This window comes from Theropithecus gelada, chromosome 2, assembly GCF_003255815.1.
Source record: "Theropithecus gelada isolate Dixy chromosome 2, Tgel_1.0, whole genome shotgun sequence".
Classification (NCBI taxonomy): domain Eukaryota; kingdom Metazoa; phylum Chordata; class Mammalia; order Primates; family Cercopithecidae; genus Theropithecus; species Theropithecus gelada.
This window is the reverse complement of record NC_037669.1, coordinates 91370885-91397910: the sequence shown is the minus strand read 5'-3', so window position 1 is coordinate 91397910 and position 27026 is coordinate 91370885. Positions and strand designations below refer to the sequence as shown.

The 27026-nt window shown below is 43.9% G+C and overlaps 1 protein-coding gene across 3 annotated transcripts in view; it reads right to left on the bottom strand.

The window, feature by feature from the left end:
• Positions 1-27026, bottom strand: part of PRKAR2A (protein kinase cAMP-dependent type II regulatory subunit alpha) — a 100156-nt gene that overhangs the window by 55271 nt on the left and 17859 nt on the right. For all 3 annotated transcript variants that reach the window (XM_025376139.1, XM_025376140.1, XM_025376141.1), the window contains exon 2: positions 6710-6745. In XM_025376139.1, coding sequence (XP_025231924.1) covers positions 6710-6745 — 36 coding nt within the window. The remainder of the gene's footprint in view (positions 1-6709; positions 6746-27026) is intronic.

The window sequence follows — 27026 nt, the reverse complement described above, 5'->3', positions numbered from 1 at the left end:
TAATTTTTGTATTTTTAGTACAGATGGGGTTTTACCATGTTGGTCAGGTTGGTCTCAAACTCCTGACCTCAGGTGATCCACTTGCCTTGGCCTCCCAAAGTGGTGGGATTACAGGCCACCTCGCCTGGCCTGAAAAAGGTGTCCTTTAAATGAAGGTCTGAAGAATGTGAGTGAGCAAACAAGAAAGATAATTTTGGTGAGATACAGAAGCAAGAGTCTGATTAGATTCTTACCACTGAGTTTAAAAGGAAAAAAAAAAAAGTCTGATTAGAATAGGCTTAAGAGGCCAGGCGTTCAAGGCCAGCCTGGCCAACGTGGCAAAACCTTGTCTCCACTAAAAACACAAAAATTAGCCAGGCATGGTGGCATACGCCTGTAATCCCAGCTACTCAGAGGCTGAGGTACAGGAATCGCTTGTACCTGGGAGGTGGAGGTAGCAGTGAGCCAAGATCACACCACTGCACTCCAGCCTGGGTGACACAGCCAGACTCTATCTCAAAATAGAAGTAAAGCAACTAGAAATAGCAAATACAAACAGCTCCTTCAAGCGATTTTACTTTAAAGGTATAGAGACAAAAAGGTTGGAGAGAAAAGAGTCAAAAAAAGTTTATTTTTTAAGAAATGGAGTCAATGATATGTTTCTTTGCTGAAAGAATAACTGAGTTAAAAGATAAAAGATTATGCAGGAGAGGAGCTAACAGCTAAAAGGATGAAGGGATGGGATCTAGCACAGGTGGATACTGTAAACTCATACATAGGCAAGTGAAGAATAGATAGTGATGGGATTCTGGAAATTCTCTTGTTTTCCTACTTCTTTGGTTAAATAGGGAACAAGATCATCTGCTAAGGATGAGGAAGGAAGCATAGGAGGTTTTGAGAAGGGGAAGGTATGAAAGCCTTATCTAGGAGAACACAAGTGAACAAAGCATGGAGCTTGTGGCTCACACCTGTAACCCCAACACTGGGAGGCCAAGACAGGAGGATAGTTTGAAACCAGGAGTTTGAGACCAGCCTGGGCAACAAAGGGAGACCTTACCTCTACAAAAAATAAATTAGCTGGGCATGGTGGTGCACACTTGTCGTCCCAGCTACTCGGGAGGCTGAGGCAGGAGGATCCCCTAAGCCCACGATTTCAAGGCTGCAGTAAGCTATGATTGTACCAATGCACTCTAGCCCAGCCTGGGCAATAGAAGGAGACCTTGTCTCTCAAATTAATTAATTAATGAGACAGACTCTTGCTCTTGTCACCCAGGCTAGAGTGCAATGGCGCAATCTCAGCTCACTGCAACCTCCACTTCCCAGGTTCAAGCAATTCTCCTGCCTCAGCCTCCTGAATAGCTGGGATTACAGTCACCCACTACCATGCCCAGCCAATTTTTAGTATTTTTAGTAAAGACAGAGTTTCACCATCTTGGCCAGGCTGCTCTCGAACTCCTGGGCTCAGGTGATCCATCCGCCTCGGCCTTCCAAAGTGCTTGGGATTACAGGTATGAACCACCATGCCTGGCCTAAAATTTATTTTAAAAGGCTGGCCGCTGGCCAGGCGCGGTGGCTCAAGCCTGTAATCCCAGCACTTTGGGAGGCCGAGACGGGTGGATCATGAGGTCAGGAGATCAAGACCATCCTGGCTAACACGGTGAAACCCCGTCTCTACTAAAAAATACAAAAAATTAGCCGGGTGAGGTGGCGGGCGCCTGTAGTCCCAGCTAATGTAGTCCCAGCTACTCGGGAGGCTGAGGCAGGAGAATGGCGTAAACCCGGGAGGTGGGGCTTGCAGTGAGCTGAGATCCGGCCACTGCACTCCAGCCTGGGTGACAGAGCGAGACTCCGTCTCAAAAAAAAGGCTGGGAGCAGTGGCTCATGCTGGGAGGCTGAGGCAGGCAGATTACCTGAGGCCAGGAGTTCAAGACCCGCCTGGCCAACATGGTGAAACCTCATTTCTACTAAAATACAAAAATTAGGCTAAAGCATGAGAATCGTTTGAACTCAAGACGTGGAGGTTGAAGTGAGCCAAGATTGTGCCACTGCACTCTAGCCTGTGCGACAAGGAAAGACTGTCTCAAAAAAATTTATTAAAAAAAAAAAGTATGGGAACATAGCATGATTGCTGGTATCAAGAGCCTGCTAGAAGTTAATAATCATGAACTGAAAGTAAGATCAGTCAATAAGGCTATCTATTTTCCTCCAACCAGGTTCAGCTATTATTGGTATAGGCACAAAGTGGAGAACTGAACTTAACCAAAGTCAGTTTAGCAAAGCAAATAAAAAGGGAAAAGTAAGGCTAGGTATGGTGGCTCATACCTGTAAAACAAGCACATTGGAAGGCCAAGCTAAGCGGATTGCTTGAGCTCAGGAATTCAAGACCAACCTACGCAACATGGCCAAACCCTGTCTCTACTAAAAATACAAAAATTAGCCAGGCATGGTAGTGTGCACCTGTGGTCCCAGCTACTCAGGAGGCTGAGGCAGGAGGATCACTGGAGCCTGGGAAGTTGAGGCTGCAATGAGCCGTGATCATGCCACTGCACTCTAGCATGGGTACAGAGTGAGATCCTGTTTCAAAATAAATAAACAAACAAATAAATAAATAATAAAAACTTAAAGGGAAAAGCAAATTGAGGGTATGTGCCAGGGAGTGATTATAATCACTGATTCAGGAATTTAAGGTTAGTAAGGAAGAAGTGAGGAATAGTAAAAAGACTGCAGAATCAACAAGTTATCCAACAAGGACAGCAAAGGAGCTGAGAAGACAGCAGGCAGTGGTTGCAGAATGGGACCACTCACTGAAATGATAAAGAGTTGCAATGCTTGTCATAGCAGAGTATGACCATTGGGAGTGAGTGGCTGAAGTAGGGTGGACAACTGGAGGACAAGATTCTTGGAGGAGAGGCCGGGCGCGGTGGCTCAAGCCTGTAATCCCAGCACTTTGGGAGGCCAAGACGGGCGGATCACGAGGTCAGGAGATCAAGACCATCCTGGCTAGCACCGTGAAACCCCGTCTCTACTAAAAATACAAAAAAAATTAGCCGGGCGTGGTGGCGGGCGCCTGTAGTCCCAGCTACTCGGGAGGCTGAGGCAGGAGAATGGCGTAAACCCGGGAGGCGGAGCTTGCAGTGAGCTGAGATCCAGCCACTGTACTCCAGCCTGGGTGACAGAGCGAGACTCTGTCTCAAAAAAAAAAAAAAAGATTCTTGGAGGAGAGGAGGTCAAAGAATGGAAGGCCAGACATTGGAAGAATCATCTATATGTGGAAATAAGTAGGAACAACCTGGGGATTGTTAGATGACTAAAACAAGGAGGAGCAGTGGCTGGTAAAATATAATAATGTTAAGTTTTATTTTAATTTTTTTTTTTAAGATAGAATTTCACTCTGTCATCCAGGCTGGAGTATAGTGGAACGATCATAGCTCACTGCAGCATTGACCTTCCAGGCTCAAGCAATCTTCTTAACTCAGCCTCCTGAATAGCTAGGACTACATGTGTGCACCATCATGCCCAGCTAATTTTTTCAATTTTTTGAGAGATGGGGTCTTACTGTGTTGCCCGGCTGGTCTCAAACTTCTAGGCTCAAGCAATCCTCACACCTCAGCCTCCCAAAGTGCTGGGATTACAGGTGTGAGCCACTATGGCCAGCCATAATGCGAAGTTTTAAACTGAAGGTTTCAGGGAGAAGGAAGAGAGAATGATCTGGAAGCAGCCAGGAGAATCAATAGACATTCACCCATTTCCCGTCAGTGTTACAAGAAAGGTAGAAGAGGAAAGAGCCATTGTTTGAGAAGCCTACAGGGCAAGCCAAGCTTCAGCTACAGCTGGAAAGTGAAAGCTGCACTGAGAGAACAGGGTGAGAATTTGGGGGATTTAGCTGAAGACTAACCAAGAGTTCCAGAGGGTAAAAGAAAGAATCCTTAGAGATAGCAAGGGTAAGTACTTAAGATCCATGCTACCTATGGGCATATGCTCACCTCAACTACTGCAAGTTACTAAACCTCTGCTTTGTTTCCAGTTTCCTCATCTGTAAATTGGGGATAATAGTGGTATGGACCTCACTGAAAGTGTTTTTTTGAAGATTATATTCAACAATATAAGGCAGGTATTTAGAAAGTCCTTAAAACTGCACCTAGCACACAGTCTGCACTTAAAAAATGTAATGTAGGCCGGGCGTGGTGGCTCACGCCTGTAATCCCAGCACTTTGGGAGGCCGAGGCTGGCGGATCACGAGGTCAGGAGATCGAGACCATCCTGGCTAACACGGTGAAACCCCGTCTCTACTAAAAATACAAAAAGAAAAACTAGCCGGGCGTGGTGGCGGGCGCCTGTAGTCCCAGCTACTCAGGAGGCTGAGGCAGGAGAATGGCATGATCCCGGGAGGCGGAGCTTGCAGTGAGCCGAGATCGCGCCACTGCACTCCAGCCAGGGGGACAGAGTGAGACTCCATCTCAAAAAACAAAAAAAAAATGTAATGTATTATGAGAGGATACTTTACGTATGATCACAGGATTCCTGTATCATCCTACTGAATTATTTGAAAAATCTTTTATTTTCATTTAACATTTCAATCTTAAATCCTAAGATTACAAAATCTGAGGAGGAGGGATAATACCATGTACTTGTCTGAGTCTTCCACAAGGTTCAAGATTTGAACAATACTGGCAGAGGGCCAAGCAGCAATTCACAAACTAACACCAACTGTGACCTAGGGAGGAGGTATCACTATACTTTCCATCTCCCAGACCTATCCTACAGATGTCAAGGGATTTAACTAATCTTTCAGAGGAAAAAAAGGTGCAGGGCAGAGATGAACAAAAATGGAAGATAATAGTTTACGGGTATCAAACTAACCTTAATACCTACCCTCAGGATATTGATTCTCTTACCATAACATATTCTTCAACCTCCTTTCAACAGATTTTTGTGTAGAATGATAACAAAAGCTTTCTGAAAACATAAATGAGCCGATTTTCTCAAAGACAAAGATTAAGGGATAGAAAAGCAATTCCTAGCACTATAATAGGTCAGATGACAATTTTAAATCAAGAAACCTTCCTAAAACAAGGAAATATGAAAGAACAATGTGATACATACCACTTGCCTAGCAGTTTTGAAACACATTAACATTCCACTGTACTACCAAATAAATTCCATATTTATCAAAAAGTCAAACACTTTAAGAAAAACTTTCATAAAATATATTTACCAGTTTTATGAAAAAAAGGGGAGCCTTCTCAGAAACAATCATTTAAAAAAAAAATGATGTGCATATGCAATAAATATTTACTGAGTGCCTATGTGTCCAGCAGTGTTTGAGGTAACAGTCATATATTAACATCTCTAACTCAATTTAAAAAATAGCATAACCACCTAAGGAAATTTTGCATTAAAAATTTCAAAAGGTCAAAAACCTGGATAGAAAGTTTACCCAAACTTATTTTTAAACTAATATGGACTATACCAGAAAAAAGGGCAAAATATTACCAACCTGGTACCACATAAGAAAATACAAACAGATTTCCCATATTTGGAAAGCGTTTTTTTTTTTTTTTTTGAGACGGAGTCTCGCTCTGTTGCCCAGGCTGGAGTGCAGTGGCACGATCCTGGCTCACTGAAACCTCCGCCTCCCGGGTTCAAGTGATTCTCCTGCCTCAGCCTCCCAAGTAGCTGGGACTACAGGGACGCACTACTGCACATGGCTAATTCTTTTGTATTTTTAGTAGACACAGGTTTCACCATGTTAGCCAGACTGGTCTCAAGCTCCTGACCTCGTGATCCGCCCGCCAAGACCTCCCAAAGTGCTGGGATAACAGGTGTGAGCCACTGCGCCTGGCCAGCATTCATTTTTTTTTAACAACCAAAAGAAATGCCAGGCCGGGCGCGGTGGCTCAAGCCTGTAATCCCAGCACTTTGGGAGGCCGAGACGGGCGGATCACGAGGTCAGGAGATCGAGACCATCCTGGCTAACACGGTGAAACCCCGTCTCTACTAAAAATACAAAAACTTAGCCGGGCGAGGTGGCAGGCGCCTGTAGTCCCAGCTACTCGGGAGGCTGAGGCAGGAGAATGGCGTGAACCCGGGAGGCGGAGCTTGCAGTGAGCTGAGATCCGGCCACTGCACTCCAGCCTGGACGACAGAGCGAGACTCCGTCTCAAAAAAAAAAAAAAAAAAGAAATGCCATATAAAATGATGTGAAGTACTATTTTACATCTAAATTCCATGTTATTGAGACATTAGTGGAAAAGAGGCATGTACAGGGTGCCTTTCTCCCAGCAGCCTAATCTGTGAACTGTCTCTGGAAAATAAGACAGAAAAAGCCAAGGCAATGCTCAGTCTCTGATCAGAGAATGCCACTTCCAGCACCCAAACTGAGGAAATAATTCAAGTGGCTCAAAAAGGTATATGTAAGAGTTAATGGCGGCATAAGCCAGAATACCAGAAACAGGAATATGAAAAATCATTTTCTGAAGCTGTAATTATAAACATGAAAAAATAGTAATGACATAAATGCAAAGAGACAAACTGTACCAATTATAGCAATATAAAATATGTACATACATACTCAGAACTTAAAAACAGAATAAAGAAACTATAGATGATTTTACTTTTAGATAATATTCTGTGATGGGAGCTTATCTTTTTATTCAACATATCTGTTTTTTCAATATATTCCTATCTTAAAACGGCATTTTAGTAGTATGTTATGAAATAGAACACATACCTGATACTCGTCTATTAAATCTGCTAGGAATTGGAACTGCAAAATAAAGAAGCAACATTTAGTCATTATTATGTCACCAGGCCCCATTTTTATCCTCCCTTTTTGCAAGTCTTTTACAATAGACCTAAGTCCCTCAAAACCAAGCAGTGGGCGATTTCATAGTCTTCCAAACTCAATCACAAATAGTTGTCCAATGTGATCATATTAAGACAATATAGGAAATACAATATTTCTTTGAAAACAAACTCTTTATACCTTCAATATACTCAATCTGGCAATTTTATTTCTGCTCACATCTACGTTCCATCTAATTTGTATCATTCCAATTGAATAAGAAGTCTACCAAATTTATTGATAATGTTATGATATAAAATAGTGAAATTTTCTTTTTTTTTTTTTTTTTTTTTTTTGAGATGGAGTCTCACTCTGTCACCTGGGCTGGAGTGCGGTGGCAAAATCTTGGCTCACTGCAAGCTCCACCTCCCAGATTGATGCCATTCTATGGCCTCAGCCTCCCGCATATCTGGGACTACAGGTGCCCGCCACCAGGCCCAGCTATTTTTTTTGTATTTTTTTAGTAGAGATGGGGTTTCACTGTGTTAGCCAGGATGGTCTCCATCTCCTGACCTCATGATCCACCCATCACGGCCTCCCAAAGTGCTGGGATTACAGGCGTGAGCCACTGCACCCGGCCCGAAATTTTCTTCTTTAATATCCTTTAGGCCAAGTGAGATGGTTCACACCTGTCATCCCAGTGCTTTGGGAGGCCAAGGTGAGCAGATCACTTAAGGTCAGGAGTTCAAGATCAGCCTGGCCAACATGGTGAAACCCCATCTCTATTAAAAATACAAAAAAACCCAGCCAGGCACAGTGGCACATGCCTGTAATCCCAGTTACTCAGAAGGCTGGGGCATGAGAATCACTTGAACCCAGGAGGCAGAGATTGCAGTGAGCTGAGATCCTGCCACCGCACTCCAGCCTTGGCGACGGAGGAAGACTCTGTCTCAATAAAAAAATAAATAAAGTAATAAATAAATAAATAAATAAAGTTCTTTAAAGAGAATCCTCAGACCAGCTAGATAATAGCATTTATACTGCATTTTAAAATAACTTAGGCCAGGCGTGGTGGCTCATGTCTGTAATTCCAGCACTTTGGGAGGCCAAGGCAGGTGGAACACCCAAGGTCAGGAGTTCAAGACCAGCCTGGCCAACATGGTGAAACCCAGTCTCTACTAAAAATACAAAAATTAGCCGGTGTGATGGTGCATGCCTGTAATCCCAGCTACTTGGGAGGCTGAGTCAGGAGAATCGCTTGAACCCAGGTGACGGAGGTTGCAGTGAGCCAAGATTGCGCCACTGCACTCCAACCTGGGTGACAGAATGAGACTCCATCTAAAAATAAATAAATAAATAAAAATAAACATAGGCCAGGCATGGTGGTTCACGCCTGTAATCCCAGCACTTTGGGAGGCCGAGGCAGAGAGATCACGAGGTCAGGAGATCGAGACCATCCTGGCTAACATGGTGAAACCTCATCTCTACTAAAAATACAAAAAATTAGATGGGCGTGGTGGCGGATGCCTGTAGTCCAGCTACTCAGGAGGCTGAGGCAGAATGGCGTGAACCCAGGAGGTGGAGATTGCAGTGAGCCAAGATCGCATCACTGCACTCCAGCCTGGGCAATAGAGCAAGACTCTATCTCAAAATAAAATAAAGTAAAATAAAATAAAATAAAATAAAATAAAAATAAAAATAAAAGTAAATTAACTATTAAGTTATACTTCCCCCTGCCAATATGGGTGAGTTTTCACCTACCCATGGACAGTACATTAATCAGGAAAACGTACCACATGTCTTTATGTCAAAAAAAAAACTCAAAAACTTTTTTTTTTTTGACCTTTCACTTATCATTTTATTTGTTACCTAAATTCTCACTAGTAAACCATATTATCTGCATAAGGTTTTTTCCTAACCTTCAAAGCTTAATCTGATTATTATTATTATTATTTTTTTTTTGAGATAGAATCTCGCTGTGTCACCCAGGCTGAGGTGCAGTGGCACAATCTTGGCTCACTGCAACCTCCATCTCCAGGTTCAAGCAATTCTCCTGTTTCAGCCTCCTGAGTAGCTGGGATTACAGGCGCCCACAACCATGCCCGGCTGATTTTAGTATTTTTAGTAAAGATGGGGTTTCTCTATTTTGGCCAGGCTGGTCTCGAACTCCTGACCTCAAGTGATCCACCCGCCTTGGGCTCCCAAAGTGCTGGGATCATGGGCATGAGCCATCACATCCGGCCAAGATTATTTTTATTTTTTAAAAAACATGTTAAGACTTCCTGCCCTTTAAAAAAGAGAAATACGAGTATTAGGTAAATACAAACTGAAAATGGCTCAGGGAGACAAATAAAATTAATGTAAGGCCTCTGTAACAAAAATAGTCCCAGGAAGGAGGCAAATGCTCATTTATCATATGACTAGAATTATCTAGAACCAGTAGCCAATAATTTCCTTTGATCATTTGAAACACATGTGCCTGGACGGGCCTTGTGCCTCACACGTGTAATGCCAGCACTTTGGGAGGCTGAGGCAGGAGGATCGCTTGAGCCCAGGAGTTTGAGACCAGCCCGGGCAATACAACGAAATCCCATCTCTACCAAAAACAAACAAACAAACAAACAAAAAATTAGCTGGGAATTGTGCCATGGGCCTGTAGTTCCAGTTATTCAGGAGGCTAAGGTGAGAGGATCTCCTAAGCCCAGGGAGGCAGAGGCTGCAGTGAGCCGTGATCACACAACCACACTCCAGCCTGTCACTCAGGTAGACAGATCATATATCACTTTAGGTCCTCAACCCAGATATTGTGAGATTTCTATAATTAAAGCCCCAGTGAACATGACTACACTACCTAAAATTATAAAACACACAATGAAACAATTTAGCATGGGTGCTCTAAGGGAATATCTCAAAGGGTTAGAGATCATGATTACAGAACTATTATAAAATAAGAACAGTATATTTAAAACAAAGACATAAAAAAGCAAAAAAATTTTAAAAAATGAAAAAGGAAGCAAAAGCATAAAGAAAAATTAAGATATGATTAAAAATGACCAGGGATAGGAGGACTGCTTGAGGCCTGAAGCTCGAGGCTAACCTGGGCAGCATGGAGAAACCTTGTCTCTACAAAAAATACAAAAATAAGCCAGACATGGTGGCATAAGCCTACTGTCCCAGCTACTCGGGAGAGAGAATCACATGAGCCCAGAGAGGTCAAGGTTGCAATAAGCCGTCATCACGCCACTGCACTCCACTCCAGCTTGGGTCACACAGTGAGACTTTGTCTCAAAAAACAAACAAAAATTTAAAAAAACAGGGAGACTTGGAAAAAATTGAACTTCTATGGAAAAAAGCAGTCATTGAAATTAAAAACTGTAGTGCCAGGCACTCTCTCTCAGAACATAACATCTTAAAATGCTGGAAAAATAATTGTAAAATATCATGACCAATAACCTATCACAACAATATTAATTTACATATACATATAAATTAAAAGGGAAATTAGAAAATACCTTGAAACAAAAACAAAAACAACATAACAAAATTTAGGGGATGCACCAAAAGCAGTGCTAAGAGTGAAATATATGGTTACGAATATCTACAATTAAAAAAAGAAGTATTTCTTCTTTTTTTGAGACAGAGTCTTGCTCTGTTGCCCAGTCTGGAGTGCAGTGGTGTGATCTCGGCTCACTGCAACCTTTGCCTCCCGGGTTTAAGCAATTCTCTTGCCTCAGCCTCCTATGTAGCTGGGATTACAGGCATGTGCCACCACGCTCGACTAATTTTTGTATTTTTAGTAGAGACAAGAGTTCACCATGTTGGCCAGGCTGGTCTCGAACTCCTGACCTGAAGTGATCTGCCCACCTCGGCCTCCCAAAGTGCAGAAATTACAGCGTGAGCCATGGTGCCCGTCCTGCAACTATTACTATTATTATTATTATTATTATTGTTTGTTTTGAGACAGAGTTCTGTTCTTGTTTCCCAGGCTGGAGTGCAATGGCACAATCTTGGCTCACTGCAGCCTCCACTGGGTTCAAGCAATTCTGCCTCAGCCTCCCGAGTAGCTAGGATTACAGGCACCTGCCACTAGGCCTGGCTAATTTTTTTTTGTATTTTTAGTAGAAATGGGGTTTCGACATGTTGGCTATGTCGAACTCCTGGCCTCAGATGATCCACTCACCTTGGCCTCACAAAGTGCTAGGATTACGGGCGTGAGCCACCATGCCCGGCCTGATTTTTGTATTTTTAGTAGAGACGGGACTTCACCATGTTAGCCAGACTGGTCTCAAATTACTGACCTCAAGTGATCCGCCCACCGAGGCATCCTAAACTGTTGGGATTACAGGCGTGAGCCACCGCACCTGGCCTTATATTGTTCTTCTGTATTAATTCTTTCATCTCTGAATTTAAAAAAATAAAAAATAGCTCAATATTGGTTGGTGCCTAATACACATTCATTCATTCAAAAAATAGTTACTGAGCCTTCCCATAACTGGCACTGTGCTATCCAGCAAGGAAATAAAGATGATTTAATATGGTCCCTTGTCTACAAAGACCTTTTAGGATCTAGTGGAAAAATCAACAACCAAAAAATCATAATAGTGTGAAATATACTACAACAATGGCAAGCACAGAGTGCTCTGTGAGAGAGAGAGGAGATAGGTCCTGGGTCCAGAAACCATAAGGTCTAACTACAGTTGGGCTAGAAGGTAAATGAGCTTGTGATTTCAAGAAATGAAAGGAGTGTGTTATGGCATGAGTATAAGCAATGTGGGAAAAGAGTACAGATATCATGGTAAACCAATCTGGAAGCCATGCTGTGGCACAGCAATATTCAGAAGACTTAAACTGGTTGTTCCTCTGTATCCCCTGTCTCCTTCACCTGAGAGAAGGGGGCAAGAACAAATATATAAAGTACTTGATAAAGATTCTCTTGGAGGGGACTGAAAAGCCAGTAGTAGTAGTCTGGAGAGTAGTGATCAAAACTCAATGGGAGAGGAAGCCATAATTGAGAAAAGGGGAAAGAAAGATCCCTCTATCCAGAACAGGCAATGACAAGGAAGTCCTCCAGTACAGAATACCTTTCCTCTTAATCCATTGATTCTGGTCGGGTGCGGTGGCTCACACCTGTAATTCCAGCACTTTGGGAGGCTGAGGCGGGTGGATCACCTGAGGTCAGGAGTTTGAGACCAGCCTGGCCAACATGGCAAAACGCCGTCTCTAATAAAAATACAAAAATTAGTCAGGCGTGGTGGCTGGCGCCTATAATCCCAGCTACTCCAGAGGCTGAGGCAGGAAAATCGCTCGAACCTCGGGGGTGCGGAGGGTGCAGTGAGCTGAGATCGCACCACTTCACTCCAGCCTGGGCATAAGAGCGAAACTCCGTCTCGGGGGAAAAAAAAAATCCATTGATTCTGCACCTGCAGGCTCCCTGCTTGCACCCATTCCCTGACACCTCCAGTCCTGAACAGCTATAAGAACGCCGGAAAGAGGGTGAGACTTGGGCACCTCAAACAAGGTGGAATTGAGCAGAATCAATTTGGTTTTTTTGTTTTTGTGTGTGGTTTTCGTTTTATTTTTGAGACAGTCTTGGTCTGTTGCCCAGGCTGCAGTACACTGGCGTGATCTTGGCTCACTGCAACCCCCGCCTCCTGGGTTCAAGCAATTCTCGTGCCTTAGCCACCTGAGTAGCTGGGACTACAGGTGCGCACCACCACGCCTGGCTAATTTATGTATTTTTTTATCGAAATGAGTTTCGCTCTTATTGCCCAGGCTTGAGTGTAATGGCACAGTCTCAGCTCACTGCAACCTCCACCTCCCAGGTTCAAGCGAATCTCCTGCCTCAGCCTCCCAAGTAGCTGGGATTACAGGCACCTGCCACCATGCCCAGTTAAATGTTTTTTGTATTTTTTTTAGAGACGGGGTTTTTTGTTTTTTGTTTTTTTGAGATGGAGACTTGCTCTGTCCCCCAGGCTGGAGTACAGTGGTGAGATCTTGGCTCGCTGCAAGCTCCACCTCCCAGGTTCACACCATTCTCCCAGCCTCCCGAGTAGCTGGGACTATAGATGCCTGCCACCACACCCAGCTAATGTTTTGTATTTTTAGTAGAGACGGGGTTTCAGTGTGTTAGCCAGGATGGTCTCAATCTCCTGACCTCATGATCCGCCCACCTTGGCCTCCCAAAGTGCTGGGATTACAGGCGTGAGCCACCGCGCCCAGCCTGTGTTTTTTTAGAGACAGAGTTTCACCACGTTAGCCAGGCTGGTCTTGAACTCCTGACAGGTGATCCACCTGCCTCAGCCTCCCAAAGTGCTAGGATTACAGGCGTGAGCCACCGCGCCTGGCCTGTTAATTTTTGGTTTTTTTTTGTAGAGACAGGGTTTTGCCACATTGGCCAGGCTGGTCATGAACTCCTGGCCTCAAGTGATCCGCCCACCTTGGCCTCCCAAAGTGCTGGGATTACAGGTGTTAGCCACCGCGCCTGGCCAAGCAGAACCATTTTGAAATGTTCACTGTGAGTGGATCGGCAGCGGACATAGCACTTCTGTTACAATATGAAGTACCTGGAGCAAAAGGAGTCATTGCAGACTAGATTATATAAAGATCACTTTGGTTATAGTTGATAGACAAAAGTAGTGGCTTAGGTTAGATGTGTGGCTTATGAACAGAAGGAAAACAAATAGATTCCAGAGATGAGAAAAAATCTATACAGTTTAGGCCAAGTGCAGTAGCTTACACCTGTAATCCCAGCACTCTGGGAGGCTGAGGCAGGTGGATCACTTGAGGTCAGAAGTTCAAGACTAACCTGGCAAATATGGTGAACCCTGTCTCTACTAAAAATACAAAAAAAAAATTAGCTGGGGGTGGTGGCGCACTCCTGTAATCCTAGCTACTCGGGAGTCTGAGGTAGAAGAATCACTTAACTTGGGAGGCAGAGGTTGCGGTGAGCCAAGATTGCGCCACTGCACTCCAGCCTCGGTGACAGAGCAAGACTCCATCTCAAAAAAAAAAAAAAAAAAAAAAAAAAAAAAATTTCTGTATAGTTTAGTGACAGACTCAATGTGTCAGTGCTTGCTCTACAAATGCCAATCAAATGAAATTATATCTCTACAACTATAAAAGACAAAGTATTCAATATGGATCTCATTCAATCTATAAATAAGGATGTTGTCATAAATTCTAAAATCATAAAATGTCAGAGTTACAAAGTATCTATGAAGTCATCTGGTCTGGCCATGACAAGTAGGCTTTCATCTCACATAGCAACTCTAGTTGAAGTCGCAAATCCACCCGAATCATTCTAGACTCTTTCCTCTCTTTCACTACTCACATCTACTTCATTAACAATTCCATCTGTTCTCCCTCCCACTTCGTCTCTCAAATCAGTCTACTTTCCTTGATCTCCACTATCATCCTAATTCTGAGGCACATCATTTCTTGCTTGGATGACTTGCAGTAGCCTCAAAACCTTTTTTCTCACTGTCAATCAATTCTCTTCACACTTATCAGAGTGATCTTAACATTGAGAAGGACAATTTGACAGTCTCTGTTAAAATTTTAAATGTAAACTGCCTTTAACCCAGGAACAATTCCAGTTCTAGGAATATGTTCTCAACAAAACTCACATATGGAGAGAAATATATATATGTGTGTGTGTATACACATACACACACACATAGATGAATATATACATATATTTGTGTATATAATCATCCCTCAGTATCCGTGGGGAATTGGTTCCAGACCCCCATGGATACCATAATCTGAAGATACTCAGATCTGAAGATACTAAAAAATGTAGAACAGCCATAGTATTTGCATATAACCCATGCATATCTTACTGTGTACTTTATTTTATTTTTTTGAGACAGAGTCTTGCTATGTCACCCAGGCTGGAGTATAGTGGCATGATCTCGGCTCAACGCAACTCTCCCTCCCAGGTTCACGCCATTCTGCTGCCTCAACTTCCCCAGCAGCTGGGACTACAGGCGGCCACCGCCATGCCCGGCTAATTTTTTTGTATTTTTAGTACAGACGGGGTTTCACCGTGTTAGCCAGGATGGTCTTGATCTCCTGACCTCGTGATCCGCCCGCCTTGGCCTCCCAAAGTGCTGGGATTATAGGCATGAGTACAAACCTCTACGTAGCCATTTAAATGTATGCAATGGGCCTATAAGAATTGACATGGGCCCAGGAGCAGTGGCTCATGCTTATAATCTCAGCATTTTGGGACGCCAAGGCAGGAGGATCATTTGAGCTCAGGAGTTTGAGACCAGCCCACGCAACACAGAAAGACCCCGTGTCTTTACAAAAATTTTAAAAATTAGCCAGGCAAGGTGGCATGCACTTGATTCCCAGCTACTCAGGGGGCTGGGGTAGGGGATCCATTGAGCCCAGGAAGTCGAGGCTGCGTTGAGCCATGATTGTACCACTGCACTTCAACCTGGGCAAAAGAGGGAGACTATCTCTTAATTTTAATCTTAAAAATTAAAAAACAAAAATGGGGCAGGTGTAGTGGCTCAAGTCTGTAATCCCAGCCCTTTGGGAGGCCAAGATGGAATGATCACCAGCCTGGGCAATGTAATAAGACCTCATCTTTCCAAAAACAAGCAAATAAACAAAATTAATTAGTCAGGTACAGTGGCTAATGACTGTAGTCACAGCTACCTCAGACGCTGAGGTGGGAGGATGGCTTGAGCCTGGGAGGTCAAGGTTGCAGTGAACTGCGATCATGCCACTGTACTCTAGCCTGGGTGACAGAGCAAAAGACCCTGTCAGCCATAAAAGGGAATCATTACTGACATATGTGACTTGGATGAACCCCAAAAATATTTAAATAAAAGCAGTCAGACACAAAAAAAAAATCACATATTGTATGATTCCTTTTATATGAAATATCCAGAATAGTTAACCCATAGAGGCAAGCCAACTGATGGTTGCCAGGAGATGAAAGGAGGGGAGAATGAAAAATGATTATTTATTGGGTACAGGTTGTTCTTCTGAGGGAATGAAAAGATGTTGCAACTAGAAAGCTGCAGTGGGTGCATAACATTGTGAATGTGCTAAATGCCACAAAATTATACACTTTAAAAAGATTAATTATATGTTGTTCGAATTTCACCTCAATTTAAAAAAAAGGCATTATGCAAAGTAAAAAGTAAGCCAGGCTCAAAAAAGACCACATATTGAATGATTCCATTTATGTAAAATGCCCAGAAAAGTTAAAACTAGAAAAACACAAAGTAGATTAGCGGTAGGCTGGGGCTGCAGAGGGAATGGGGAGTGACTGCAAATAGACACAAAAGAGGGAACTTTTGGGGTGAAAAATGTTCTCAAAGTGTGGTGATAGCTGTACAAGTCTGTAAGTTTACTAAAAATAAATTGCACGCTTAAAATGGGTGAATTTTATGATATATAAATTACATCTCAATAAAGCAATTAAAAAAAAAAACTATTGAAAGTCCTTCACCGTGAGTCATGTAAATCTTAAGTACTAGGAAAACAGGAAGGAAAAGAAACAAAGAGATGCGGGAATAAGCAGGAAAAAACTAGGACATTTTTCATCCATGTAGTAAATATTTACTATATGCTAGACATTGAGATTAGGGAGGGAGCAAAACAAATCATCTGTCCTCATGGAGCTTATAATCTAATTGTGACTAACAATAAACAAGCACATCCTACAACACAATGCAGCAATGACTCAGTAGGTTCCGAGGTGTAGTAACAAGAAAACAATTTACCACATCCTTTATTCATTTGGTGTTACAGGCAATTTTGAGCAGAAAAAGCTTTTTTTTTTTTTTTTTTGAGACAGAGTCTCACTCCGTCACCCAGGCTGGAGTGCAGTGGCGTGATCTCGGCTCACTGCAAGCTCCGCCTCCTGGGTTCACGCCATTCTCCTGCCTCAGTCTCCTGAGTAGCTGGGACTACAGGCGCCCGCCAAAATGCCTGGCTAATTTTTTGTATTTTTAGTAGAGATAGAGTTTCACCGTGTGAGCCAGGATGGTCTCGATCTCCTGACCTCGTGATTTGCCCGCTTTGGCCTCCCAAAGTGCTGGGATTACAGGCGTGAGCCACCGCGCCCGGCCGTTTTGTTTTATTTTTAAGACAGAATTGCCCAGGTTGGAATGCAATGGTGCAATCTCTGCTCAACGCAGCCTCCACCTCCCAAGTTCAAGTGATTTTCCCGCCTCAGCCTCCCAAGTAGCTGGGAAACTACAGGCGCCCACCATCATGCCTGGTTAATTTTTGTATTTTCAGTAGAGAAAGGGTTTTGCCATGTCAGCCAGGTTGGTCTTGAACTCCTGACCTGAGGTGATCTGCCCACCTCAGCCTCCCAAAGTGCTGGAATTATACACATGAGCCACCGCGCCCAGCCTTCAATTTACCAGTTCTAAAGCCCCTTGATATTCAGACGGTGCTGGCATGGTTTTGTGATGTGAGATATAAATATATACACACACACACACTCATACATACACACACACGCACATATACATACATATAAAGTATATGACATACATACATATTTCATATATTTTATATATATGACTTAGCTCATACCTGACAAAGAGTAAGTTAGCTTTATTATGCTTTTAAAAAGAAGTTGGACGGGCAAGGTGGCTCACACTTGTAATCCCAGCACTTTGGGAGGCTGAGGCTGGCGGATCATGAGGTCAGGAGATCGAGACCATCCTAGCTAACACAGTGAAATCCCATCTCTACTAAAAATACAAAAAACTAGCCAGGCATGGTGGCAGGCGCCTATAGTTCCAGCTACTCGGGAGGCTGATGCAGAAGAATTGCTTGAACTTGGGAGGTGGAGGTTGTAGTCAGCCGAGATCGTGCCACTGCACTCCAGCCTGGGCAAACAGAGCAAGACTCTGTCTCAGAAGAAAAAAAAAAAAAAAAAAAAAAAAGAAGAAGAGCCGGGCGCGGTGGCTCAAGCCTGTAATCCCAGCACTTTGGGAGGCTGAGACGGGCGGATCACTAGGTCAGGAGATCGAGACCATCCTGGCTAACACGGTGAAACCCCATCTCTACTAAAAAATACAAAAAAAAAACTAGCCGGGCGAGGTGGCAGGCGCCTGTGGTCCCAGCTACTCCGGAGGCTGAGGCAGGAGAATGGCGTAAACCCGGGAGGTGGAGCTTGCAGTGAGCTGAGATCCGGCCACTGCACTCCAGCCTGGGCGACAGAGCCAGACTCAGTCTCAAAAAAAAAAAAAAAAGAAGAAGAAGAATGAAAAGAGGGTCAGGCGTGGTGGCTCACGCCTGTAATCCCAGCACTTTGGGAGGCCAAGGCAGGCGGATCACGAGGTCAGGAGTTTGAGACCAGCCTGACCAACATGGTGAAACCCCATCTCTACTAAAAATACAAAAATTGGCCGGGCGTGGTGGCTCAAGCCTGTAATCCCAGCACTTTGGGAGGCCGAGATGGGCGGATCACGAGGTCAGGAGATCGAGACCATCCTGGCTAACACGGTGAAACCCCGTCTCTACTAAAAAAAATACAAAAAACTAGCCGGGCGACGTGGCGGGCGCCTGTAGTCCCAGCTACTCGGGAGGCTGAGGCAGGAGAATGGCGTGAACCCGGGAGGCGGAGCTTGCAGTGACCTGAGATCCGGCCACTGCACTCCAGCCTGGGTGACAGAGCCAGACTCCATCTCAAAAAAAAAAAAATACAAAAATTAGCTGGGCGTTGTGGCGCGCGCATGTAATCCCAGCTACTCAGGAGGCTGAGGCAGGAAAATCGCTTGAACCCGGAAGGTGGAAGTTGCAGTGAGCCAAGATCACGCCACTGCACTCCAGAATGGGCGACAGAGCAAGACTCCATCTCAAAAAAAAAAAAAAAAAAAAGCTAGCTTTATTACTAATACTTCTCCAACCTTACCTCCTGTACCTCTCCCCTGTTCCCATCTAACCATCTGAAACCCTCCTTCTACCTAGAAAAGGAACATTTTCACAGCCTGTGTGGGTATATCCACTGATATTCACCTTCTCATTCTACCAGGCAGTTCCCATAACCCTCCCCTAGAATCCTGTACATTTATAAGTGAAAACACCCTAGGCACATTGTAAGTGGGTTCACTGTCTGTCTGGAGAATAGATCATGAACTCTTAGAAGACAGGCATTTTGTCAGACTCATTTCTAAATCTCCAGCACAGTGCTCAGCACATGGCCGATAAAAATTTACTAACTGGGGCCAAGGCAGGCAGCTCACAAGGTCAAGAGATAAGAGACCATCCCAGCCAACATGGTGAAACCCCGTCTCTACTAAACATACAAAAATTAGCTGGGCGTGGTGGCGCACACCTGTAGTCCCAACTACTCAGGAGGCTAAGGCAGGACTGCTTGAACCTGGGAGGTGGGGAAATGCAGTGAGCCGAGATTGCGTCACTGCACTCCAGTCTTACGACAGAGCGAGACTCCGTCTCAAAAAAAAAAAAATTATTAACTGGGTGTACAAATTGTCTTATCCAAATTTCAGCCTGCAGATAGTCTCTCAACAGCAGTACAGTATGGAATCAAAGCAATGTTCACCTCACCTAAGCCCCTCTTTTTCCAGGGCAACCACAGAGCAAGTTTACCCACCCAATCAATGCAAGTTTAAAAGGAGAGCTCCAAAGTATTACGAGGTTCCTTCTTAAGTTTATAAGCTTAAACATTTAGCAATAAACCAATTAAGGAGGCTGGGTATGGTGGCTCATGCCTGTAACCCCAGCACTTTAGGAGGCCGAGGCAGGAGGATCACTTGAGCCCAGGAGTTCAAAACCAGCCTGGGCAACATAGCAAGACCCTATCACTTTAAAATAATAATAATAATAATAATAATAATAATAATGATAATAGGCCAGGTGCAGTGGCTCACACCTGTAATCTCAGCACTTTGGGAGGCTGAGGCAGGTGGATCACGAGGTCAAGAGATTGAGACCATCCTGGCCAAGATGGTAAAACCCCATCTCTACTAAAAATACAAAAATTAGCTGGGCATGGTGGCACGTGCCTATAGTCCCACTGACTCGGGAGGCTGAAGCAGGAGAACTGGAGGTTGCAGTGAGCTGAGACTGTGCCACTGTACTCCAGACTGGTGACAGAGCAAGACTATGTCTCAAAAAAAAAAAAAAAAAAAAAAGGCTGGACATGGTGGCTCACGCCTGTAATCCCAACACTTTGGGAGGCTAAGGCAGGCGGATTACCTAAGGTCTGGAGTTCGAGACCAGCCTTGCTAACATGGTGAAACCCTGTCTCTACTAAAAATACAAAAAATTAGCCAGGCATTTTGGCTGGCGCCTGTAATTCCAGCTACTCAGGAGGCTGAGGCAGGAGAATCACTTGAATCCGGGGGGTGGAGGTTGCAGTGAGCCAAGATTGCACCGTTGCACTCCAGGCTGGGCAACAAGAACAAAACTCCATCTCAAAATAAATAAACAAAATAAATAAATAAATAAAATTAAAAATAAGATAATAATAAACCAAGTGAGGACTGAGGAAGAAAAGAGAGAGAAAAAACACTCCATATTTTAAAAACAAAAACAATGGAGACATCTTAACCAAGCAAAAAAAAGATTTGGTATGCTCTTTACAGCACAAGAGCTGTGAGCCCCAAATAAGACATGACATATCACTTAAAAAAAAAAAAAAATTCCTTCATTTTAAGATTTCTGTTTCTTTTGAAAGCATTAGCATGTAGAGTTGCCATGCCACTGAGAAAGTGGAAGATTCTTATTCCTCCAAATTCATAAACCTTGCAATCTAGAAGAGGGGAGAAATCTAGCAGAGGAGAGAAATTGTTTTCCATTCCCAAATGTGCTAATTAACTATCCATAAACATTAACACTCTCTACAGCCAAAAGGTACCACCTAACAAACTCTGCTATCTCAGCTGCCCTCTGTTCTGATGCAAAGCTGCAAAGAGGCAGATCAGGTTTCTCCATCATTTACATGCCAGCCAGGAAGCAGGCACTTCCAACCATACCCAAGGCATCCTGTTAAAAGCAAAAATCAGCCTATTAAGAAACCAAAAGCCAAAGAGCTACCCTGCCAAATTATTTGCACAAGAATTATCTGCTATATTTTCAAATAACCAAAACTATACCACTAATCTTTAGTCTAACTGTCATTTTACAATATAAACCATTCATTTTTAATATCTGACAACACTCTGGAGAACAAAGCAAGTGTAACAATAATAAGATTTCAACACAAAAGACAGGTTTGCATTATAGCTTCAGAACTTAAACTGGCCAGGTGCAGTACCTCACATCCATAATCTTTGGGAGGCCAAGGCAGGGAGGACTGCTTGAGCCCAGCAGTTCAAGACAACTTTGGGCAACATAGTGAGACCCTGTCTCTACAAAAAAAATTTTTTTTAATTAGCCAGGCACAGTGGTGTGCACCTGTAGTGCCAGCTACTTGGGAGGCTGAGGTGGGAGGATGGCTTGAGCCAGGGAGCTTGAGCTGTAATCACACCACTGCACTCCAACCTGGGTGACACAGCAAGACCCTGTCTCAAAAAAAGAAAAGAGAACTTAAACTTCTCTGAGCCTCAGTATTCTCACAAATGCAGTGAGGGTAGTACCACTTACCACAAATGACCCAAGAGCAGACTTAATGACCCTATGTATGGAAGTGCTGAGACAGTAAAATGTTAGGGATATTATAGTTTTGTGGAGGGTTTGTTTGCTGGTTTTTCAAAATTATTTATCTTTAAAATACTGCAGTGTCACATTTTTTTTTCACAGTTCTTATTTTGCCATGTATACCTCGTTCACATTTTTTTTTTTTTTTTTTTTTTTGAGACAGAGTTTCTCTCTTGTTGCCCAGGCTGGAGTGCAGTGCTGCTATCTCGGCTCACGGCAACCTCTGCTTCCCGGGTTCAAGCGATTCTCCTGCCTCAGCCTCCCAAATAGCTGGGATTACAGGTGCCCACCACCACACCTGGCTAATTTTTGTATAGTTGGTACAGACAGGGTTTCACCATGTTGGCCAGGCTGGTTTCGAACTCCTGACTTCAGGTGATCCGCCCGCCTTGACCTCCCAAAGTGCTGGGATTACAGGCGTGAACCACAACGCCCAGCCTCAAACATTTTTTGTTAGTTATGACTTTTGAGTCCCACTATGTGCAAGTATTATGCCAACCATTTTAAATGCATCATCACATATACCCTTCACAACAACCCTATTACCATCCCATTTTGTAGCTGAGGAGACTGAGACTCAGAGAATTGTACCCAAGGTCACACAGCTAGAAAGTGGTCAAGCCAGAATCTGAGTCATCTAAATTTGACAACTGAGGAAAAGTAAAAGTGTCAATCAATAAAATGTTTGTTTTACATTTTTTGAAATAAATTCCACCATTTCATTATTTAATTATGAATCCTTAGCAATACAATGTTTATTAGAATCCCCCCAGCTTTTTCCTGCAGAAGGATCATGTTGCCTGCTTGCTTACTGCTGCCCCTACCAGACAGATGATAAGCTCCTATAGTCAAGAGCACTCTTATCCTCCCCTGTCCCAGTGCTGACCAGAGTGGACATCTGCTGAAATAACACAGGAAGGCTATGGGGAAGCTGAAGGCCACAACAGTGTTTAGCCATACCACTGTGTCAACCTACCTCCTGTGACACTACTCCAAACCCCCACCTCCTTCTAGCTAGATAACCAGAGTTATCCTTTAGGAGTGGCTTTCTCACAGGCTTCTCACTCTGCCTGCCATTCCAACTTGGTCATAGGAGAGGGTGCATGATCCAAGCTGGGCAAATCAGTGTTCTCAAGCAAGGTAACTTGCTTGGAACAAGCATAGAACATACATGGTAACTTATTCCCAAAAGGGAATATGACCCAACCCAAGCCATTCCTTCTCTGGAATATTCCGAACTGGGGATACAGAATAGCTTACTCTTTTGTTTGGATCAGGAACAGATTTAGGCACTGTGGAGCCAATGGAGTAGATCTACCACAAGGGAATAAGAGGGTCATACATGCATTTTGGAAAGACTATTCTAATAATAATATCACCAATGGAATAAGACATGCAGTGGGAAGACCAATAATGGGCCTACTATAATAGTCCTAACAAAAAATGAAGAAAGCTTGAATGGTAACAGGAACAGAGAAAAGGAAACACATTAGGAAACATTTGGGGATTGCTTTTTGTCTCACTGGAAATACTGTCCTAAAACAGAGAACCTGCCTCCTTAACTCTCTTGCACATAGATGACTACTATGAACACTTGATTCATATGGTAAGTACTTACCAAGTACCTAGAAACCAGTATGAATGAAGCACTTATAAACATAGATTCTGAGCCAGGCTGCTTGGGTTCAAATCCAGTCACCTCACTTACTAGCAGTATGACCTTGAATAAGTTACTTAACTTCTGCGCCTCACTTTCCTCATCTACAAAACCAGGATAATAACAGCACCTACCTCATAGGGTTGTTGCTGTGCAGAAAAGGAAACCCTTGAACTGGTTGATAAAAGACAAGTAGCAGTTCAGCAGAGAAACAAGAAGGGGAGGACAGCATTCCAGGCAGAAGGGAAGGCATATGCAAAGGAAAAGAAATGTGAAAAAGTGAGCTTGACTCATGACCATTGCGCTCTCCAGACCCACATTCCCAACGTTGGCTAAATGCCAGCTGGAACTCCAACTCCATGGGTTGGACTTGAAATTCAATAGGTCCAGAATAGAACCAATAAACTTCACAGTTCCTGTTCCTCCAGGCTCCTTATGTCAGGGGCAATGCCATGACCATCTCCAATCACACAATTTTAATTACTCCCCCATTTACTCCTAAACACACAGGCTGTAACAGTAGGTCAAGGGTGGAATGATTAGTCCAGCATAAGCCATGCCTCAGAGAAAGAGAAAGAATGTCTCCCTAAGTATAGGATCTGACTGTAGCAAGATCAGAGCAAGGAGTGGTAGGGATTGTGGGTCAAGTCAGAGATGACACAGAGCACTACTTACACAGGGGCAGAAACTTCAACTCTAGGAACATCAGCTATCTAGACCTAAAAGGATCATTCTCTGCTGTAAAGACCAGCTTTGCTTCAGGCTTTCCCAGAACTAGGGAAATACCTCCTCCTACCCATCCCCACTCCCTTCCAGCCATTGCTATTTTTCCTGTCACAATTCTGTATTTTACAATCAAAATTCTTACTGATAATCTAACTTCCCAAGAATTTTTAAATATGCAAGTTCCCTGGTTTTGAGAGATATGAGTTCTACGATCAATAGAAACGATTACACAACCAATTACAGTTATCACACCAGACACTGGGTATTTAGCACACATTATCTTTAATTTTTACCATACCCTTGAAAGACAGTCAAGAACTCCCTTTTAAGAATGGAAACAAGGGACGGGCGCGGTGGCTCATGCCTGTAATCCCAGCACTTGGGGAGGCCTAAGCAGGCAGATCACGAGGTCAGGAGATCAAGACCATGGTGAAACCCCGTCTGTACTAAAAATACAAAAAATTAGCCGGGTGCGGCGGCAGGCGCCTGTAGTCCCAGCTACTCGGGAGGCTGAGGCAGGAGAATGGCGTGAACCCAGGAGGCAGTTTGCAGTGAGCCGAGATCGTGCCACTGCACTTCAGCCTAGGCAACAGAGTGACACTCTGTCTCAAAAAAAAAAAAAAAAAAAAAAGAATGGAAACAGGGCCAGGCGCAGTGGCTCATGACTGTAATCCCAGCACTTTGGGAGGCCAAGGCGGGCAGATCACTTGATGTCAGTTCGAGACCAGCCTGGTCAACATGGCGAAACCCCATCTCTACTATAGCTGGGCATGGTGGTGCATGCCTGTAATCCCAGCTACTCAGGAGGCTGGGGCAGGAGAACTGCTTGAACCCAGGAGGCAGAGGTTGCAGTGAGACAAGATTGCACCACTGTACTCCAGCCTGGGCGACAGGGCGAGATTCTGTCTCAAAAAAAAACAACATGGAGTTTCCCAGCATCCAGCCTGGCCCTGCCTCAGACCAGTTCTTCACACAGCTTGCATGGGGTATAAATATGATGATGTTCCTCCCCTTTATAAAGCTGTTTAATGTGTCCCCAGCCTGTAGAAGCATCCCCCAAACTTCCATGGCCACAGAACCATTTCAAATTGATAGAACACCAGCTAGCACTCACAGTATCTACTGAATTGAATCTATATGCTTAGATTAGAGCAAAGAGAAGGAAAAAATGGCGGCAGTAACTGATGCCAAAAGAAAAAAATTACACGCTAATAAAAGAAAAAGCAAATTAGCAAAATTAAGTCATTCTCATTTTCCTAAGAACAAAATTTCACATATTCTGTAATTAAAACACAAGACACATGTTACAGACTAGTAATCAAATGAAAATAACAAATCAGGCCAGTTAGTACATCTGAATCATAGAATAATATGCAGATCCCAAGTCAAACGTGTTCCTGATGCCCCAGGATGTTGGTTTTTTTTTTTCCCCCCCCTTTGAGACAAGGTCTCATTCTGTTGCCCAGGCTGGAGTGCAGTGGTGCAATCATGGCCTTGACTGGATGTGGGGCCACTGCATCAATATTGTTTAAAAGCTCCCAAGGCTGAAAACCACTGCTATAGAGGAAGGAAAGAATTGAGTGGAGGCTACAAGGGTAGAAAGCCAGTTTTCTCTGAATATACCTTGTTTTACAGATTTGGCTTTGGAATCACAAATATTTTAAACAATTATAAAATTAAATTAGAAAAAGCAATCCCTAAAGCATAAAGCAAACTTACTATATACTGAATTGGAAAGAGAATCACACAAAGGACTATTTTAAGTGACTTTTTTTTTTTTTTTTTTAAACCATAGAGACGAGGTCTCACCATGTTGTCCAGGCTGGTCTTGAACTCCTGGGCTCAAAGCAATCCGACCACCTCAGCTTCCTGAAGTGCTGGGATTACAGGTGTAAGCCACCGTGCCTGACCCTTCAAGCGACTTTAACTGGAAATCCTAATAAGGTATATTCTAAAGATAAGAACTCAAGAAAATCTGCAGTTTTTTCAGAAATCATACTTGGGACTGGTGTCTGAAGGGGGTCGGGAGGGGGTGCTGTCTTATGGGCTGAGCCCTCAACCTGTGAGATCTGTTGCTGTCTCCAGGAAGACAGTCAGAAATAAACGTGAGAATACCCAGCTGGTGTCTGCTGAGTGGTGTGTGGAGGAAAAACACACTTATTTGGTCACAGAAGTCTTCTATGTTGATGACTGTTATGGTACTGTGAGAGGAGAAGAAAAACACGGTTGGAGAGTTTTTTCTAACCGCAAGTCTAAAACCAAAAATGTAACAAGACTTGAACATCTTCCACCCTGGGCAAATAGGGAGACTCCATCTCTACAAAAAAAAAACTTTTTTAATTAGCTGGGTACGGTGGTGCACGTCTGTGGTCCCAGCTACTGGGGAGGCCGAGGTGGGGGGATTGCTTGAACCTGCGAGGTCAGGGCTGCTGCGAGCCGTGATCACACCACTGCAGTCCAGCTTGGGCAACAGAGAAATACCCTGTCTCTAAAAAAAAAAAAAAAAAAAAAAAGATAGAAAAAAAACCTTCTACCAGAAATCAAGGACACTATGAAAGTCTACTAAGACCATAGCAAAAGGAAATCAGGAGGAAATTTGAAGAGGTTACCACTACAAAATGACAGGATAATATGAACATCAAGTAAGAACAAGGACCGGGGCTGGGTATGGTGGCTCACGCCTGTAATCCCAGCACTTTGGGAAGCTAAGGCAGGTGGATCACTCGAGCTCAGGAGTTCAAGACCAGCCTGGCCAACATGGAGTAACCATGTCTCTATTAAAAATACAAAAATTAGCCAGGCGTGGTGGCAGGCGCCTGTAATCCCAGCTACTCGGAGGTTGAGGCAGGAGAATCACTTGAACCTGGGAGGAGGAGATTGCAGTGAGCTGAGATCACGCCATTGCACTCCAGCCTGGACGACAAGAGCAGAACTCCATCTAAAAATATATATACAAAAATTAGCTGGGCTGGCCGGGCGCGGTGGCTCACGCCTGTAATCCCAGCACTTTGGGAGGCCGAGGCGGGCGGATCACGAGGTCAGGAGATCGAGACCATCCTGGCTAACATGGTGAAACCCCGTCTCTACTAAAAATGCAAAAAATTAGCCGGGCGAAGCGGCGGGCGCCTGTAGTCCCAGCTACTCGGGAGGCTGAGGCAGGAGAATGGCATGAACCCGGGAGGCGGAGCTTGCAGTGAGCCGAGATCGCGCCACTGCACTCCAGCCTGGGCGACTAAG